This window comes from Tachysurus fulvidraco, chromosome 12, assembly GCF_022655615.1.
Source record: "Tachysurus fulvidraco isolate hzauxx_2018 chromosome 12, HZAU_PFXX_2.0, whole genome shotgun sequence".
NCBI lineage: Eukaryota > Metazoa > Chordata > Actinopteri > Siluriformes > Bagridae > Tachysurus > Tachysurus fulvidraco.
The window spans coordinates 862,280-882,243 of NC_062529.1; the positions used below are offsets into that span (position 1 = coordinate 862,280).

The 19,964-nt window shown below is 45.7% G+C and overlaps 3 protein-coding genes and 1 long non-coding RNA gene across 11 annotated transcripts in view; 1 reads left to right on the plus strand and 3 right to left on the minus strand.

The window, feature by feature from the left end:
• Positions 1-16,945, plus strand: part of tfb1m (transcription factor B1, mitochondrial) — a 22,969-nt gene extending 6,024 nt beyond the window's left edge. For all 4 annotated transcript variants that reach the window (XM_027157081.2, XM_027157083.2, XM_027157082.2 and 1 more), the window contains exons 7-8: positions 15,379-15,506; positions 16,600-16,945. In XM_027157081.2, coding sequence (XP_027012882.2) covers positions 15,379-15,506; positions 16,600-16,831 — 360 coding nt within the window. In that variant the 3' untranslated portion in view covers positions 16,832-16,945. The remainder of the gene's footprint in view (positions 1-15,378; positions 15,507-16,599) is intronic.
• On the minus strand, positions 4,890-13,742 carry LOC125146001. Its single transcript, XR_007144499.1, has 2 exons — positions 11,623-13,742; positions 4,890-7,447 (listed from the first exon to the last, which is right to left on the minus strand). It is a non-coding gene; the product is annotated as an uncharacterized LOC125146001 (long non-coding RNA).
• LOC113649345 (claudin-20) lies at positions 7,985-14,798 on the minus strand. 3 transcript variants are annotated; one of them, XM_047821361.1, is made up of 2 exons: positions 14,465-14,798; positions 7,985-9,716 (listed from the first exon to the last, which is right to left on the minus strand). In XM_047821361.1, exon 2 carries the CDS (start codon positions 9,663-9,665, stop codon positions 8,907-8,909), a length of 759 nt encoding a protein of 252 aa, XP_047677317.1. In that variant the 5' UTR covers positions 9,666-9,716; positions 14,465-14,798; the 3' UTR covers positions 7,985-8,906. The 3 variants fall into 3 exon arrangements, with proteins under 3 accessions (XP_047677317.1, XP_027012889.1, XP_047677318.1); XM_027157088.2 differs by lacking the exon at positions 14,465-14,798 and adding an exon at positions 10,441-10,914; XM_047821362.1 differs by lacking the exon at positions 14,465-14,798 and adding an exon at positions 9,814-9,958.
• Positions 16,946-17,908: 963 nt separating the features above from the next.
• Positions 17,909-19,964, minus strand: part of tiam2a (TIAM Rac1 associated GEF 2a) — a 68,269-nt gene continuing 66,213 nt past the window's right edge. For all 3 annotated transcript variants that reach the window (XM_047821359.1, XM_047821358.1, XM_047821360.1), the window contains 3 exons: positions 19,414-19,495; positions 19,174-19,331; positions 17,909-19,050 (listed from right to left, as the gene is read on the minus strand). In XM_047821359.1, the coding sequence (XP_047677315.1) occupies positions 18,452-19,050; positions 19,174-19,331; positions 19,414-19,495 (839 nt within the window). In that variant the 3' untranslated portion in view covers positions 17,909-18,451. The remainder of the gene's footprint in view (positions 19,051-19,173; positions 19,332-19,413; positions 19,496-19,964) is intronic.

A 19,964-nucleotide genomic window follows, 5' to 3' on the forward strand; every position in this document is an offset into this window, starting at 1 on the left:
TCACTGCTGCGAGGCTCCTTCTACTGTCACCATGAGTGACTTCACTCGTCCTTGAAGGCTGCTGTACATTCTGATTGGCTGAGGTGTGTGTGTGTCCTACCTGACATTTAACACACACACACACACATCCTCCTACATGACATTTAACACACACACACACACCGCTTACACAACAGCTGCTCATTACGGCTGCACAGATCATCGTTTTTTTTTACTATTGTGATCTAACATTTTAGTCACATGATCATGTAACTAAACTACTAAAACGGACAGATAATAAAATGACGACAATTAAAAAAAAACTATAAAAAGTGTTGGTCAGAATTGAGTTAGGAGTTTTATTTAACATTTAAAATAAAGATGAACGCTGAGAACTCGTCGCTTTTATTCCTCTTCTGTCTTCTGTCCTGAGACACTGTAGAGTTTGGGGGCAGATTTCTGTCTCTCACACAAACCCTACATCACAGAAGAGCTTCAGGCTTTTCAGCAGCTTCTGTGTCCAAGCAGCGCCGCTTCAGAGCCATGACGGACATACGCTCGGTGACCTGACCTGGCAGCAGCGTCCACACACACACACACACACACACACACGAGAAAGTGGCCTGAGATGGAGGATTAATGATGGCTATCGATCAGGCAGCAGAGCGAGGCGTGGACAGCCACCAGCACATGCTTGTCCTGACAAATACTTGGCCTTCAACAGGATGATCGAACACACACACACACACACACACATTTAAGAAGTCCACTGTATTATAGTGGCTTAAATCTGCGTCTGTGTTTTAAACCGAGACAGCGAGGTCGGTTCATGGGGCCGAGATGAACGGTCAGAGTTTAAATCATGATTGTAATTCACCTCACAAGCAGCAGAGGGCGCTATAAATCCCACAGTGTCACTTTAATCTACTTCTCGAGCTCCCTGTGCATTACAGGTGGCATGGTTGTGGGAAAAAGTGTTTAATTTGCATTGGATTACGATTTAGGAAAACAAACTCATCCTGCAACAGAACAGAGTCATGTTCACCCCGAGGATCACGATAAACGGGACCAGATCTGATCTCAAAATGGGGTCAAATGAGGTATCGGGGGTATAGAAAAGCCCGTGGCAGCTTTCCCTTAATATCTCACGTCTCAAGGTTAACTCTAAAAATATTCCTGTTTAAAATGAAGCCGTTTGGAAGCCGGCCACTTTAACGCGGTTCTGTAGAGCAGCGAGCTGGATCACGGCCACGTCGCCTCACGTCCCCGTCCGGAACACGGTCCTGTTTCTAGCACGTCAGAACATAGCTGTATTATTTTCTAATCATCTGTAATCCGAGTCTCGGCTAAACGAGGTCACGGAGAACGCCGAGCGGCAGTAAATCCCGATCGTTCCGACAGTATCGGATGAATATTCAGTAATTTACAGCGTGGCCTCCGTGTACACGGCTGGCGTGGGCTCTGTAATGATATCTGGAGTTTATTGTGGAATTGAGTGGAAGGAGAAGGTAATAAATCTCTCGCTTGGTCTCGCTCTCTCGTGCCTCAGTAACAGCTTGATGTGAAAATTACTGCTGCCTTTTGCTTGTTTATTTATTTATTTATTTTCACCCCGAGGTCCACTGCAGTGCACAGAACGGCAGCAGGCTCAGGATTATACGCTACGTGGAAGGTAAAGACGAGACAAACGGCGCACTGTGGCTCGCTGTGTACAGGGACGTGATGCTACACAACACCTCGCACTTCTCGTGCTCGTTACAGCGGGTTCGAGACCGGAGAACAAAAGCGTATTTATCCTGAACGTCACGCAGAATTTCCACATCTCTCCTGCATACACAACTCTCACCTGCGCCAAAGCGTTTTCTCGTTTTTCTGCTGATAAACGACTCTCGCATGACTGCGACCGTCCCCCGGATGCGGCGATATTTACTGCAGCCTTAACGTAAGGTTTTCATGCAGGAGCATAAAAATGCCCTGCAGCAGTGAAGCGATGCTCTGTGTGGAATATTACAAGCTGTGAATCGTCAGATAGGATTCTCTCTCGGGCCCATCGAGCCTGTCTCAGCAGTTTACAGCCCACCGGGCAAGGGCAGCATCATCAGTCTTGTGAGATGTGGCCTGGGGGTTAGAGCTGCTGAGGCATCAGGGAAAGGTCACACACACACACACACACACACTTCTATATTCTCCCGTATCGTATCGTACACTTTTCAGGAGAAAATCTGGCCTCTATTTCTGAAGGCTAGCTCGACTAGTTAGGCTAGTTGTGATCTCTGGAGCCGATCATTCCATCGTTCGCTCACATCGAGTCGTTCTGATGGGTTTTCACACTCGGTGAACATGCAGCGGTGTTTCAGTGTGTGTCTGACATCGTTTCATCATTTCCCAGCAGCACAGAATCGGATTAAACACCGTGTCGTTTCCGATCCGCCGTCGTGTTTCGTCCGCCCTCCAGACCGCTGCGTTCTCTCGTCCGGTTCGCGCGGGACCGAGGGCTTTAGTCATGTCATTACAGATAGGAGACATCAAGAGCTCAGAGGCCTTCAAAGGCAAAACTCTGATTAAATTCAGGCAGCGTTCTGTCAGATTCTTACACAGACCCTTGTGCAGATGTTCGCCACCTTGCTTTGGTAGCTATGGTGATTATGTTGGTGTGCAGTTGCCTAGCAACATGAAAAAATACGCTCTTTTCCGTACATCGTTTGCATAATTTCTGCCAGGTTCGTCTTGTCGAGTTGTTTGTGGTGTATCTGTGGTGTATCTGTGGTGTATAGGTGGTGTATAGGTGGTGTGTGTATACGTGGTGTATACGTGGTGTATATACATGGTGTGTACGTGGTGTGTATAGGTGGTGTATACGTGGTGTGTATACGTGGTGTATATAGGTGGTGTATACGTGGTGTGTATACGTGGTGTGTATACGTGGTGTGTATACGTGGTGTGTATACGTGGTGTGTATACGTGGTGTGTATAGGTGGTGTATAGGTGGTGTGTATAGGTGGTGTGTATAGGTGGTGTATACGTGGTGTGTATACGTGGTGTGTATACGTGGTGTGTATACGTGGTGTGTATAGGTGGGGTGTATAGGTGGGGTGTATAGGTGGTGTATACGTGGTGTATATGTGGTGTGTATAGGTGGTGTATATGTGGTTTATATGTGGTGTATGTGGTGTGTATACGTGGTGTGTATAGGTGGTGTATACGTGGTGTGTATAGGTGGTGTATACGTGGTGTATACGTGGTGTGTATAGGTGGTGTATACGTGGTGTGTATAGGTGGTGTATACGTGGTGTCTCAGCATTCAAGTAAACAGAAGCCTGCTGCTGTGGAGCATCATTAAGATGGGGGACAGATTTTACCCTCAGATTCTTACACAGACCCTTGTGCAGATGTTCACCACCTTGCTTTGGTAGCTATGGTGATTATGTTGGTGTGCAGTTGCCTAGCAACATGAAAAAATACGCTCTTTTCCGTACATCGTTTGCACCATTTCTGCCAGGTTCGTCTTGTCGAGTTGTTTGTGGTGTATACGTGGTGTATCTGTGGTGTATAGGTGGTGTATAGGTGGTGTATATGTATGTGGTGTATACGTGGTGTATACGTGGTGTATATACATGGTGTGTACGTGGTGTGTGTACGTGGTGTGTATACGTGGTGTATATAGGTGGTGTATAGGTGGTGTATACGTGGTGTGTATAGGTGGTGTATACGTGGTGTGTATAGGTGGTGTATACGTGGTGTGTATAGGTGGTGTATACGTGGTGTGTACAGGTGGTGTATACGTGGTGTGTATACGTGGTGTGTAGGTGGTGTATATATGGTTTATATGTGGTGTATACGTGGTGTATACGTGGCGTATATAGGTGGTGTATACGTGGTGTGTATACGTGGTGTGTATAGGTGGTGTATACGTGGTGTATATGTGGTGTCTCAGCATTCAAGTAAACAAAAGCCTGCTGCTGTGGAGCATCATTAAGATGGGGGACAGATTTTACCCTCAGGTGTTGATTTGTACTTATCTACACTTTAGCTCACTAATCCCTGTGTGTCTTACGGATGATGTTTGACACACTGTTTCCTCTGGTGAAGCTTTAGCGACCTTCTCACTGCCTCAAACTAATACACACTCAACATCCGAGTTCTGTTGTTTTTGAGGTTCGGGTCTTCTCGAGGTTTCTTCCTTCCTGATGGTGTATATGGTGTTAAACTCGCAAAACAGATAACGTTATAAACAAACGTTATAAAGTTTGACTTTCAGTTTCGAAACCTTTCGTGTTAAAGACCCTGAGGGTTTAGTCGTGATCTACGGTCTGTCACGGCCGCGGTGTAATCCAGAGACTCATTAAAGAAATGTAGGTTAAACACACAGGGCTGCTTCTACATTCGTTCCTTGTGATTTTTCTTAACTTTCTTTCCTGAACAATCAGAACCGAGTGGATGTTTGTTCCAAAAGAGGAAGCATTAAAAAAGCCTCCATGTCAATTCTGATTTAAAGCACAATTAGAGAAGAGTCGACCGGATGAGCTCCAAGCCACCGGTATGCGTACGTACCGTCCTCGTAGGAAGGAGCCATTTATAACGCGGCTTGCCGTTAGGCACATTAGGCTGAAAGAGGATGATGAGACGTGGCAGCTCTGTGAGGACACGTACAGGACGACTCGGTCTGTGTGACGGCTCACGGCGAGCCGGTTTCAGCAACATCGACACACTCTTGGCTGCAATCTGCTGCAACCTGGATGACTAACCTGCTGCTCCACAGCCCACTGACCCTCGTTAGAGACACACACACATTTCATCGGTATGTTCATGTGAACTCATGAGGAACACCAAAAAAAGGAATTCTGTCAATACGTGAGTCAGTTTTGCCTTAAAGGGGCCGTGTGTAACTTTCAATGATAATCATATAATAGTATTTTTGGCACAGAATGACATCAGGCTTTATTTTTAAACCTCCTGATCCGTCAGGTCACAATTTGAAAGGCAAGTGAGAAGAGAAATGAGTCACCGTAGAGATTTAGGACGTGCTGAATAGAAAAAATAGTTTATTTTCCAATAGTGTTGCTAAAAATAACCGCATGCGTTTGTTGTGACGATCCACTTTCACCGTGACTGTCAGATCACACAAGCAGCTCAAACTCGCTTGAATTTCTGTCTCCTAAATCTTCAGCAAAGGCAAAAAAAAAAAAACATCACAAGAGCTCCAGCTGAAAAATAAAGAAATGTCCAGGGTGAACGCTGTCAGCAGGTTTCTGGCCCAGAAAACCAGTCTCCAGCTGTAAGTTCAGATTCATACAGAGCAGTTTGTTTTGAGTGGAATAGTGTGGAGCTGCTTAATGTTGTATCATTGCAGTTCTTCTTGTAGGCAGCAGGGGGCTCCAGAAAAATTAGCAACGGCTCCTTTAATCGGGAGGGATTTCTTGCCTGTTCTTGTGTGTTTAGTGTTTTTGTGTACACTCATGATGATGGATTTAAAAATAGAGACTGAGAGAAATGTGTCTATAGAGATTAAGTAGAAATAACACATCAGCCTACACACTGTGCAACACAGTGGGGTGTGGAGATGGGAAGAAAAACAAGGAGAGTTAAACAGTTAAACCTGGACACCTTCCTTAAATAAATAATGAATAAAACGGCTTTTTAAAGACAAACTGCGTCCACAAAATAGTTTTATTAATAAAAAATAGAACTACTTGCACAAGCAGACTGAAACAACAGCAGAGTCGCACGTGATGCTCGTTTCTCTGCAAAAATCAAGAAGTGCTGAAGCGTCCACAAAAATCCGCCGCGTCCGTCCCCCTCGAGATCCCTCCAGTTAGCCGCCGGGCGGAACCCGACGTGCAGCTCCTGTCTTAATGCGCTAACGAAAGCTACGCCGCGTAACAAGAGCTCGCGTTTTTACCCGACGCACTTCCCGACACGCTGCACATTTAATCTGCTCTTTATTTATTTAGCAATGTAATAATAAACAAAACATCTGCAGTAACGCGGGATTACACGAGTAAAGGTGTAAAAAAATGCGTCGTCTTCTTATAAAGAAGATTCACTATAAACATGCCTGGGCGTTAAAACTGAGAACTGCATATACATATATTCTCTTCAACAAAAATCAAACCCATCAAGCTGCCAAACCGGCGAGAAGATATTAGGTATATCTAGATAATATATATATATAGTGTGTGTGTGTGTGTGTGTGTGTGTGTGTGTGTGTGTAAAATACTGCATCATGGAACATTGCAGAAAGGAATCAAAAAGTATGAGAAATATAAAAAACATGATAAAATGGCTTATGATCATGAAACATTTGTGTGCAACTTGACAAGATGGAGGATTTGTTGAGTATCTGTTACGTTATATAACAGTATTTTAAAAAAAAAATATATATATATATATATATATATATATATGGATGTGTGTGTATAAATACCATGGATTTGGCACATTCACAGCTGGAACAATGGCAGTGTCTGAGCAGATCAACAGGGCATGAGAGAAGAGGAGAAAATTATTGCATTGAGTAATGCTAGTCATTATGGCACGAGCACCGGCACTGTGGGCTGTGGGGTGGAGTAATCCGCCCCAGGAGGGCATCTCCGTGCCCACTCAGCACGCCCACGGATGCCTGTGAGAGAGAGAAGCTGGGCAGAGCCATCTGCTCGCCTGTGGGAATCTGCTCGAGAGGAAGAATGCGCTGTGCCATCCATCAGTGCCACGGCTCGCTTTGCCAACTCAGAGCAACGTGGAATAAATTCCTCGTCTCAGCAGAGCAGGAAAGCGCGTCGCTGTCGACGGCGAGCTCAGAAAGCACATGCGCGTGCGCACACACACTTAATGTACAATAACACACCAGGAAATGGTCATGATGGCTGTTCTCTTTCTCCATATGCAAGGTAGCATCAGTATCCATATATACGGGGTACCAAAACTTTTGGTTAGCTGCAGTTTTACTGCAGAAAATGCTGGTTGCTAATCCTTTACTTAACCTCTCAAAATGTAACACAACTAGACTTAAATTTCCAGCGAATTCCGCTAGGGTTGTGTTGATTTGTCTCGTTAGCGACGTACGCACCTTTTGCATATGGAGCCGGAGAGAATGAGGGCTGTGTGTGAGGATGAGTGCGGCGCTGAGAACTCACTGGAGCCTGAGATGAAGAGCGATCTCCTGCTGGTGCAAATCTGATGGCAGATGTACTGCTGATGGGAACCAGCCCAGATCATAAGGGGGAGAAAATTGCGTCAGTGCCAGCGTCAGTGTCGGCCTCGACGCCATGAAACTTCCACCTTGTTATAAAAATCTGGATGGATTTTCAAATTGCCGATGATGTAAGAGTTCGGGTTCGATCCTCACACCATACTGTGTTCTGGAGGTATTCTTTGGGTCGGCGAATAAAGCCGAGATTCTAAACATTCCAAACACACACACACATTCTCATTCTCACTCTCATTCTCTCTCTCTCTCTCTCTCTCTCTCCTTTCTTTCTAGCTCACTGACATGCACACAGACCTCCAGACACACATACACACATATTTGGGTGCAGGATTCGGTTTCCATAGCAGTGCGTATTGACGTTGATTTAAAAAAAAAAGTGCAGACATGCAGCTAACTCTGTGTATGTGTGTGTGTGTGTGTGTGTGTGTGTGTGTGTGTGTGTGAGGGAGAGAGATAAAGCAGTAAGCAGCATGCATTGAGCAAGCTTAACCAAAAAACCCCTCACACACACACACGTCCTGTTCTCTGTGTGTGTTTGTGTGTTTGTGCGTGCGTGTGTGTTTGTGTGTGTCATTCCAAACCCAGCAGCCCCATTCATTCTCTAATCACGCCCCCCCCCCCCCTTTCAAAAAAAAAAAAAAAAAAAACCCACCCGCTTGCTATAATGTTCTGTGTGTTTTCTCATTGAGGCACAGGCAATGTGGCTATGACTCGATTCTCTACCAGGCATTCGGCTGCATTATGCACAGTCTCCAAACAGCATGCTGAGGCAACAATCATATCAATCATTCTATCAGCTAACAAAATAAGACAAGAGATTTTATTAGTTGTACTATTACTCAGACGGACACGGCCGAAGAGTAGAAAAAAATTAGGAAAAAAAAAAGTCTGTCTTTCTCGCACTATTGCCTTTAGGGGACGTATTGCCGACTCCGAGGTTACGAAAAAATCATTAGCAGCTAACTGATTGCTTTTCATTTCTAATCTTTGGGGAAGGGGTTAAATCTAGGGATGCATCGATACCGACACCGGTATTGATCCCATACCGTGTTTATTTACTAGTGCTAATTCTAGCGCATTTGGCGGCGACGTGGCTGCGTTTCACAGTTAACCAGCGCAGACGCCGTACCGCAGACTACAGCATCTTCGTACGACACGAGTAAAACATCTTAAACATAAAGTTCATCGCTAGCAACAAACACCGGCTACGTGAGAAATAACAACTGCAGATAAAGTCAGGGACGTGAAAACAACACTTCTTTAAATAACAGCATATTGTTCTTACATAAGATCAGCCAGCATCGGTGAAGACGAACGTTTACTAACTTCATCGCAGACGAACACGCGGACTACAGTAGCTAGCTAATTCACTTCACTTACAGTCGACTAGCTAACGTTCCGAAGAACAAGTCGAACGGTGTAAGTGTGTAAACTCGTTTATTTATGGCCATGGATTATAGCGGGGAAGCATAAACGGCGCCTAAGGGCGTGTTCCTGGACGCCGTGTTTGAGTCATTATTGAGTATTATGGTATCGATGCATCCCTAGTAGCGTGTGGGGATTTATTTCCAGCTAAAAAGTCGTATGCAGGAGCTCTGCGTCTCGTTCGTCCTCCGCTCGCTCCATCTTTGATCGGTTCCACACGACTCGTCTGTTCTAAAGCTTCCTCCACTGTTTTGTGCTTGTAAAGGAGGGGACGAGTGTCGCGAGCGTGTTTTGTTTACACGTAGTCCTGCAGGCTGTATCCTGTCTTATTATCCAGAGGCGACAGAGTGCAGTACTGGTGCTGGAGCTGGTCTAAGTGCCGCTGCTGGAGGAGATGCTGTTGCTGCTGAAGTAGGAGTTTATCCGGTGGCAGCAGGACGAGATCCTGAGGGCCGTGACGCTTGCCCGAGCAAGACAGGCAGAAGATGAAGCCACCAGTGAGAAGAAAACCGGATGAGACGAACGCGACGTAGACGGCGCCACCCGGTTCAAACTTGTTGCTCTCGTGTACACTGGCGTCCAGAAAGCTGACGATGACCTCGTTGGTGTACCAGGACGCAGGCACCAGGCACAAGAACCCAGAGGCTACGAAGCAGACTCCGGCCGCCAGTGCAGCGTGACGTTTTGCTCTCCTGCCCCCACCCCAGTGCGTGCACTTGAGCCCGAGCGACCCCAGGCAGAGCCCGAGTGCGGCCAGGATGCAGGACAGCACCATGGTTGTACGTGCCGTCTGCAGGTATGCAGGCAACGCCAGCACAGAGTACTTGAGTGTGCAGCTGAACATCCCTGTGCTGTACCAGGTGCAGTCCATCCACAGGCCCTGCATCTGCGAGATGACCGTGATGATGCTTGAGCCCGAGTCTGCGCTCACCTTCCAGTTGGGCAGCAGTGTGGCCACCGTAACACCCAGGATGCCCAGCAGTGCCAGCACAAAGCCAAAGATCTGTGTGCCCGTGGACGCCATCTTGACCAGTTCGTCTGCAAGGGACACCATTCACACGGGCGCTCGTCTAAGCGTCCGGTCGTCTTTAGCACCAGCGGCTTCCTGAGAAAATAAACAGAGAACTGAGTGAGTGATCAGGCAAGTCCACATCCTCCTCCTCCTCCTCCTCATCATCATCCCCTTTGGCACCTTCCCTCACCAGGAACAAGAGCTGGAGTCTTCCTCGTTACAGCAAAGGGACACCCTGATCTTTGTGGGGCTACATGACGGTGTCTCGTGCGCATAAACACACACACACACACTCTCTCTCTCTCTCACACACACACACACACACACACACACACACACACACACATATACCCAATACACATGCACACACATACACCCCACACACACTCACACACACATATACCCCACACACACATACATACACACACTCTCCCTCACACACACACATATTCTCCCCCCCCCCACACACACACACTCACTCTCTCTCTCACATACCCCACACACACACTCACACACACACACACACACACACACCCCACACACATATACCCCCATACACAAACACACACACACACACACATTCTCCCCCACACACACTCTCTCTCTCCCTCCCTCTCTCTCTCTCTCTCTCTCTCTCACACACACACACACACACACACACACACACACACACACACACACACACACACCGGGTAACGTTGTTCCTGTTTGTAGTTTAACAACATTAAAGAGCGCTGAAGGCTGACACACGCTTGTGCTGCGTGTTTTTTGGTTTTTAACGATTTTGTTTAAAGGAAAATAACAGAAGCATCTTTACCTCAGACTGGTGCAGAGCTTCACACGCGCACACGCACGAGCCTCTCACTCACTGCCTCAGCCGCGCGCGCACACAACGAAAACACGGGATATGAACTCGTCTCTCTCTCTCTCTCTCTCTCTCTCTCTCTCTCTCTCTCTCTCTCTCTCTCTCTCTCTCTGTGTCCTCCTGGGTGTTTTTCTCCTCCTCCTGCGTCACGATGAACAAACGGACTCCGCTGTTTTACCGCTTTTTACCTCCGTCTTGTATTGAAAGTGTTCGCGTGTAGTTGCCATGTTTAGCGAAATCCCCTCTCCGTCAAAAATGTGCTATAATCTATAAAAGACAACATTTGTGCTATAAAATGTACTATTTATGTAGACAAAATAAATGTGATCTAATTATTATTTGTTAAATTAATTCCTAATAGTTCTAATGAATTTGGATAGATTTAAAACCCGTCACTCGTTTTGTAGTGACTCCAATTTGGCAACCCGTCTCTGGACCGTTATGAATCAGAATCAGAATTAGGTTTATTGTGTTGACACTCACAAGGAATTCGGTTTAGAATCAACATCATTCTGTAAACTACAATTTAAAGTTTTATTTTTGTCTACAAACACGTGGTTTGTGTTTTTGGGAAATTTATTTTGCACTTATTATATAAACTACCTTTGTATTAAACAGCACCTAGCATAACTAGCCCTTAAGCTAATGAACACAATCTAACATGTATTTACTGTACAGATAGTAAGATTAGGGTGTGTTTATTTTTGTTTACTTCTCATGATTTGGGTTTATTACAAGTATATTTATTGCCACAGTATTATATCAAAGATATAATATATAGTGCCAATATTTTTACTAAGATTTATTCCTTAAATCTATTTCCTTTAATTATCTCTACCCGGTACATATTAGTGTAAATAAAATACAGATTATAAAATGTACACATATATAAAAGATGATGTTTAATAATATGATTAAACATGTTTTAAAATACTGTTCTATAGTTAGTACATTTTCGGTTCTGCACCTCGTTAATGTGTTAATCAGAGCATTGTGAGTGAATAGAACATGAGCCGTCCTTCACCTTACATCTGGCCAGATGTTGGCGATGCACAGTGAGTCTAAGGACCTGTCCCTATTTAGTCTAATATTCAAGGTGAACTCGATTTAGTTTAAACTGACACACACACACACTCTCTCTCTCTCTCTCTCTCTCTCTCTCTCTCTCTCTCTCTCTCTCTCTCTCTCACTCACACACACACACACACGTGCATACATGAATATATTCTATAAAGCAGGGACCAAGACTCCCCCACCACCACCACCCTCCCCTTTCCATCTCCCTTCTGCAGTTATACGACCTTGATTCACGAATGACAAAGAGGACAGAGAGCGAGATAAAACACACTCGGGGCTGATTTTATAAAGACCGTATAACCAACCAACTGCAGTCAGCTCTAACTTCATTACTTGAATCAGGTCTATATGGTGTGTGTATGTGTGTGTGTGGTCCAGTCAGTTCAGCCTTTAGTGTCTTTCTCATTGATGTCGAATTCGTCCTGAATCAATACTTGTAGTAAACCAAACACGAACCCTAGCAACAGTCACAGTCCTGCCTTCTGTTCCGCTGACCTTCAGTCATCACACTCTGCTTTCGGTGCTGAAAGTAATGTCTGTTTAGGCTGACATTTTGTTTCATAACCAAGAAAACCTTTGGTGTGTGTGTGTGTGTGTTTTTATATAGATTATTCTCTAAATAAGAACAGCATTCATCGCGATTAATAACACTGACTTGCAGCAGCACTGCTGGGTCTGATGTAAAATGGGCTCGAATGAAACCTAATAAAATTTGAGCAATAATAATTAAACAGTTGTAATTATTATTTCCATAAATATTCCCGATTTGCATACAACACCGTCTAAATAACAGCCGGTATAAATCTCTTGCCATTCCACAAAATAATAGGGACAGAAGCAAACTGCTAACATGCACCAGGGGAGTGTGAAGGTTCGAGGCCTTTATTAAAAGCCCACGGCTCTGATTTTAACACCTCTTTACCGCTGGACGTCGTCATCCTTCCCCCGGTCCGGGAAATGTTTCTGTCTACTTTGCATTCGCTTTATTTTCAGGACACGATTGTTTGTTTTTTTGTCGCTCGCATCCGAGCTTTTCATATTTGACAGATTTAGCTGAACGTGCAGTTTGTTACCGAGGGTCCCCTGAAAACGTCCTTGTCTCGGTGTCCACACCAAAAGAGATCGGAGCGATGCCGCGATCTGCGTTAATATAAATGCAAATTACACCCTGACGCATGTGGGTCTGCGTTTGTTGTGTTTTTATTGCGCAGTCGTTTATTTCAAAAATTGCTTTCACGTTACATTCACGAAGAACGTTTCATTTGTTCTCCCATTAAAAAAAAACAAATCCGTTCTTCATTGTAATGTGTCTCAGCCGAGATCTGCAGATATCAGGCGACACTTTTGCTTCTTCTCCGTGCCGTGGGCTGTTCCTTGAACACAGGAGTACTTTTTATTTATTTATTTATTTATTTATTTTTCTTCTGCACAGCAGCAGGAACTGCAGCACATCCCTGCTTTTCTCCTTCCACTCCAGCTAAAGTACTTGCGCGTGTCTTTCGGACGCATCGTCATGATTAATGCAGGATTGTTTTCTCACCTCCGTCAGTTCCTGTATTCACGGCTGGGTATTGAATTGTTCTCCGGCATTTTATTTTAGTCCTGAGGGATTTTCACCTCACGAGGGACCTGGAGAACATTGCGGGTGAACATAAAGATATAAGAATGTTTGTTGCTTATACATTGTTTATTAATTTATGTAATCGTGGCCTCGAAAAACTTTTCATAACACAATAACTGGAGCCCGTCTGTCCTGGCTTACTGATCGTAGCGATAATTTTTGTACTTACTTTTGTGTCATTTTTTTGCGTATTATGCTTCAGAAATTGGGCCTCGGTTCTTTTGGGCGATGCAGAAAACCAAATCCTTTATACGATGTTTATCTCACGGCGGCTGAGCTGCATTACTGGAGGGTTTAGCGAACATGGTCCCAGCAGCTCTGACACTGGAGACTCCTTCCACACGTTACGACGATAACACGACCAACTGATTGTGAAGGTGTTGATTCACAGTTCATGTTTTCTGATCAAAGTTTAAACAGAGATTCAGAGGTTTGTTTATAATTGGCACTGTAGTAGAGGATGTTTTTCTTTTTTCTTTTTCTTTTTTTACTGTGTGTGTGTGTGTGGTGGATTAACGAGTCGTTCTCAGAGTTACGAATCATTTAAATGCAGTTTTTTTTTTTTACGACAGTGACGCTGACATGCCATTGATTTAAGATGAAGGATTTTCCTGTGTTGTGGTTATTAGGAGTGGATTATTGGTGTGTGTGAGAGAGAGAGAGAGAGAGAGAGAGAGATCACCACACAGCGGGTGAGCGAGAGAGTGAGAGAGCATGAGGCCGTGTAGCTGCTGTGTCATAAATCACACTCCAAAGTGACTGGGACCTTTCAGAAGGCAGAAATGCTGCTGCATGTATAGTATAGCAACATCGACACCCCCCCATCCCAACCCCCAACACACACACACACACACACACACAAAATGCCTGCAGAATATATATGGTGTAATTCCTACAGGACTCTCCTCTATAGGAGACACTATAGATACTCTGGTGTATTTTAAACAGACACCGATTTCATCGATTTTCATTTTTGTAATTAATGCCATGATGACGTGCGTCTGTCTCGTCATTAAGTTGTAAGGAGAAGCGCAGGTCTGACGGACGGCTTCCTGCATCACTGCAGCACACTAAAGTTCGCATGGTGCCGGTGCAGACGAACGACTCGACGGTGAAAGCATCACAGCCGTGTTTGTTTTTCATCATCAGACTAATGAAGTTTCCCTTCATCACTTCCAGATTCTCGTCCCTGCCAGCACCAAATTAAACAGGGAGACGTAATTGAGAAGGAAACGCATCCCGCGTCCGGCGCTACAGAACACGACTCCGCACACGTACCTGTTAGAGACGACGGCGGTCTTGACGTTATCATGTCCGTATCCGTTTCTCCTGAATCTTGAGGTTCTCCCTCAGTCTGTCCGCCGGGAAGAAAGAACAAAACGGTCCATATGGTGCTCTGCATTCACCGTCCAAGCGATTCAGAAATTTACACTCCTCCACTCCTGGGGCTCGTTGTGCACGGCTCCTTTTTATTGCTCACAATGAAAGGAAGAGCTTTGCCTCAGAGAGGAGGGGAAAAAAAACAAGACTGTGAGGGAGGGAGATCTGAGGAGGAGCGCGGCATCGCTCCGATCTGCTCGGCTCCGATCTGCTCGCTCGCTCTGGCACGATTTTCTTCAACAGTTTGTCATATCAGCTTAGCGCTGACTGGAGGATGAGAGAGGGGGGGGGGGGATGGAGAGAGAGGGGGGGGGTGGAGAGAGAGGATGAAACGGAGGGAGAGATGGAGAAAGACAGAAGATGAGAGAGAGGAGGAGAGACAGAAAGGATGAGTGAGAGGGAAGGAGAGACAAGATGAGAGAGAGAGGGAAGGAGAGACGGGATGAGAGAGAGAGAGAGAGAGAGGAAAGAGGAGTCAAGGCTAAATGTTGGTTCTCCCCCTTCATCAATCCCAGCATCACAACAGTCTCCTTGCTGGTTTGTTGGGGTATAAAAACGGTGCTGTTTCTCATGCTGTGTTTTGATGTGGCAGTTTTTCGCCGAGACATTTTAGCAGTCGTTCTTTTGTATTCACGGCCCCTTCAAACAGGTGTTACTGTGGCAACTGCTGCGTCACTGCCTTCCTTTTCTACCACTCACCCTTCCCTGCAGCTATCTGTCCATCATCCCTGTGTGTGTGTGTGTGTGTGTGTGTGTGTGGGAGTCATGCTTCACTGTGATTGTGTTCTTTTCCTTCCTCTGTGTGTGTGTAGGTGGACGTGGGGGTGGTTCACTTCACTCCTCTGGTTAAGCCACGCATCCAGCAGCCCTTTAAGCTGGTGGAGAAAGTGGTCAGGAACGTCTTTCAGTTCCGCAGGAAGCACTGCCACAAAGGGCTCGAGTAAGTGCTCTCTACCTTCTCTTCTCCTCTCTACCTTCTCTTCTCCTCTCCTCTCTACCTTCTCCTCTCTACCTTCTCCTCTCCTCTCTACCTTCTCCTCTCCACCTCTCTCCTCTTCCTTTCTTTTGACATATTGCTTTAATAACTGTCACCCAAGGCTCGTTAGTATCGCTCAGTAAATAGGCCTCGTTAATAAGGGAACCTTCTCAGTGAGAGCAGTAATTAGCGCTGGGCCGAGACGACGAGGAATGAAGCTGCGCACACAAGTCTGTAGGCATCTTCTGTTCGGGGTGCCAATATTTATGCACCAGGATTTTACTTTTTATTTTTATAGCCTTTACTTTCACTCACCATCGGCCAGTCGCTTTAACACACATTCTGCAGGAGGTCCGACGCCGACTTAAAGAAAATCTTACTTTGTTCTCCGTAGGAGCGAAAACTTTTTGCCCCATTTATAGAGGAAATATATTTATTATATAAATAAGAGAACGAGAGCACGTCGCTGTATCTCGCAGGAACAGTCGTGATGAAGCAAGATGACAGAAATTCAGCAGGAAAACTTTTTGACAGCATTTTGGTTTTTTTTTCGCTGCTGTGAGGTAAAGAAGGCGGCGGCGAGACGTCGGATCACAGAGTCGCAAAAATAACAAGCCGAAGCTTTAAAGCCCGGTTTCTCTTGTTAAAGTCAGAACACGGAACACAAACTGTGTCGAATCCCTTTCATTAATACAGTATTTCTGTACGTTACTATGGCCGCTTTAATCGCAGCTAAAATATCGGCACCCCACATGAGAAGCCTGTTAGAAAGAAAGCAACAGAAATGATTTAGTGTATTAATCACCCCTGGTTAGTGTATTATTTTCCCCTGGTGATCCAGGAGGCCGTGTGAGGAGCGACAGAGGAGGAGGAGGAGGAGGAGGAGGAGGAGGATGATGTTTTAAGAGAATTTTTCTTCTCTTCTGAACGTCTGTAAAACACCACGCTAACGATCCTAATCGCGAGACCACAGCGGGGTTGAATTCTGCATCCCGATTGGTCAGAAGGTGTTGATGTATCTCCTGTAACGGCACCATCTCCTGCTCCTCTCCTACAGGATGTTGTTTCCCGTGGCTCAGAGACCCAGGATGACGGAGGAGCTCCTGCGGCGCGCCGACGTGGACCCGACTCTCCGTCCCGCCGACATCTCCATCAGTCAGTTCAGAGCTTTAACGGACGCCTACGGCAAGCTGTGCAGAGAAAACACCACCCTGTTCAGCTACGAGTTCAGAGAAGAGCTGCGGCAGAAGCGACACAGACACAGACAGATGAAATCGGAGCGATGCTGACGTTCGACGATCTACAGCAGCGACACGCCGCGGCGCTCAGGGACGAATATTTTACACCATTTTTTTCTATTCTAGCTGTTGAATGTAGAAGAAACAAAGACTTTCGAGGTGAGAGTTCGGTGTAGTTTTATTTCTTGAGACGTGAAGTATTTAACGTACTCCTTATAAAGAAAAAACCTCCAAACGAATGCGAATCCTCACACGAGGCCCTTTGACGCATCCGGACCCGAAAACCTCCTTTTCTCGTCGTTATTCAGGTCGTTTCATCTCCTCGGTTCAAAAGAATTTACATTTGACTTGTATTGCTGTCATATAGCAAAGTGACAGCAGCACCGTAATCGCTTCAGAGCACAAAGAGCCTCATAACGTCGAGCTTTCACAGAGCGAGACGTTTCTCTAGCAACGACTTTAGAGACGTCCGAGGTTAGAGCGCAGCATGAATAGTTATAATAAATAAATAAATGAAACGTCTGACAGCAGATTTTCACCGTTAGAGCAGTAGAATGCCGACGAAGGTCAGAAATCTCCTGGAAAAATAAATTCAGTCTGTTGCCAGAGCAACGTTTTCCTTCAAGAAACTGAGCCGCTTCACTCTCATATCGAAAACCCCAGCGTGCCGCTCGGGCACGTGTTTTTTTTTTTTTTTACCCCGATGAAGCGAAACACTGAACGTTTCCACCGTCGGACATCGTGTTACAGGTAAAAGATGTCACTCTGTCTGTTTCATTAACATCTGTGTAAAAAAGTAAATAATATTAAACATTAATATCGTTTCTCTTTATAAACGTCGGAGGTTATCGTTGCGCATCAGGAGTCGCGTTAAAATCGTAAATGACGTTTTTTTTTCCCGGCTGTTTTAACTTGCTGACTAATTTAATGGGGAACCGAAAATCAGGACGCTGAGTTGGTAAAGCTGCATTAAATGTGCTCATGCTGATTCAGCCACTAATTCTGCCCCAGGGATTTTACCCCAGCGTTCAGCGCGACTCCATCAGGCTCGGACACGCTCCCGTCCGTCTCGCTCGCCGTGACCGAGGTCATCCATCTCGTTTATTTCATTACGGCCACACAGTCGAATACCAAAAGACATTTTTATTCACGGTTCATTTACAAACCTCCGCAGCACGACTGGACATCACTTTATTACACAACACTTGTGACGCGTCGTTAAACCGCAGCACAAATTAAATTTACACTTATTCAGAAAAATACTGTACATATTTGGCATTTTAAAAAAAGCTGTTTTTACTGATACTGACCCCAGAACAGTCACAAACCTCATGCTAAATAAAAACACCATCAGGTTTTAACTTCCTATTCAACAAAGTTTTCAATAAATAATAAAAAGCATAAAAACTGTAAAGACCAAAAGCATGTAAAAATAAAAAGGCACAAAAGAAGCCGACGGAACATCTGATTGGTTCCTGCAGGTCAGCGCAGGTTTGGGGAGACGAGTCGCTGGTCAACATGGAGTTAATGATTGTTTTCCTTTTTACACAAACACAAGGAAACAAATCCATGCTGTGGCTCCACAGAGAACCCCGAATTGATAGTGAGGGCGTGGCCTGAAGGTTAAAGCGAATTCCTCTTCCAGATTATAAACAGTGTACAGACAGGCGGCTATGACGGCGTAGCCGTGGCATTGTTCTTGTTGGCATTTTCGTAGAAACAGTCCTCGTTGACGACGGAGGTGAGGCTGTGCACGCTAAAGTCTCGCTCTAGCAGCGTATTCAGGTCGACGCTGACCACCGTGCAGTCTGACTGGCTGTCCAGAGAGCGGCTGTGCTGCCTCAGACTCAGCAGCGCCGCCTGGCTGCGTCTCGGTTCGCTTCTCGCCGACCGCCGCCTCACGGCGCTGAAGTGAGCCCGTCTCGGCTGAGGCGCGGGAGAGTTCAATTCACGACCTTCGGGTTCCTCGCGGGCCTCGTCGCTCAGGTGCAGCTCGTGGAACCCAGTCTCGATCGACCCGGGGGTGGAGTCACGGTGAGCCAAGCGCTCGCTGAACCCGTCGTCGTCGCTGAGAATGTCCGACTCCCTCATGCTCCCGCGTCTGAGGTTGGAGGATGGGGGCGGAGCCTCTGATGAAGGGGCATTGTGCGGGTCTCCGCTGCTCTCGCTCGCCGAATCGGAGTCTAACTGCACAGGCTTCAGTGTGTCACTTTTGGCGAGAGAGTTAATGCTGGTGGGCTTCTGACACAACCAGGATGCTCGAGAGGAACCTGAAACACACGTGAGAGAACCTCAGACACGTCAATGGATGATTGTGTAAGTGTGTGTGTGTGTAAATTACACCTTCCTCTTAGGGAGTGTGTGTGTGTGTTAGAGAGAGCGCTGGGACTGACCGAGTTTAGCCGATGAAGGTAAACTTCCTCTCAGAGGAGCCAGATGTTCTCTGCAGGTTCTCTCAGCTGCTTGCTCGGTTCCTCGTGTCCCCCTGCGTGCGTTTTCCCGCAGAACAACACGGATCACCTTGACAGTGTTCACTTTGCTCTCAGGTGTGCTGTAGGAGATGTTAGCATACAGTTAGCATCTCAGTACAAGGCTCAGAGCTTCTGTATGAGCCACATGACGGTGTAGCTCACCTGCTGCACAGCTGGAACACCGTCTCGGGGCGACCCTCCAGCTCAGATTTAGTGTGGATCAGCTCCCAGACGCAGTTCATTTCTGTGTGCAAATAACATGACTCGTTTAACTCGCTCGTCTTTTATCAGTAAAACGTTACCGTGTGTGTGTGTGAGAGAGAGACTTATCCCACTGAACACACAGTAATGCTGAATATCTGATGGCTTCCTGTTCATTATGTTTGCTCACATTTTACTCTGTTAATCCCAGTGTAAAGTTCCTGCCGTGGAGATGCTGCAACTCTAAATCTCTCGTTCAGCTTTTTATTTATTTATTTATTTTAATTGTTACAGACTTTAAGAGAATGCGAAACGTATGTAATAAATAATGACTCCTGTTTGTCATGAAGAGTGAAATGTAATTATGATGTGAGGAATAAAACCCTTTGTGTGTCAGAGGACGAAGTTACTGTTATCAGTCTGAAGCTTTATTTGTTTCTGCACCAGAACATCCATGAAAGTCTCAGCGAGTTACAAACGGTTATTATTTTACCACTTAAACACAATTTCTT

Coding starts and splice junctions, on each gene's coding strand:
- LOC113649345 (XM_047821361.1), bottom strand. CDS start 9,665: ATGGTGTCCCTTGCAGACGAACTGGTCAAGATGGCGTCCACGGGCACA.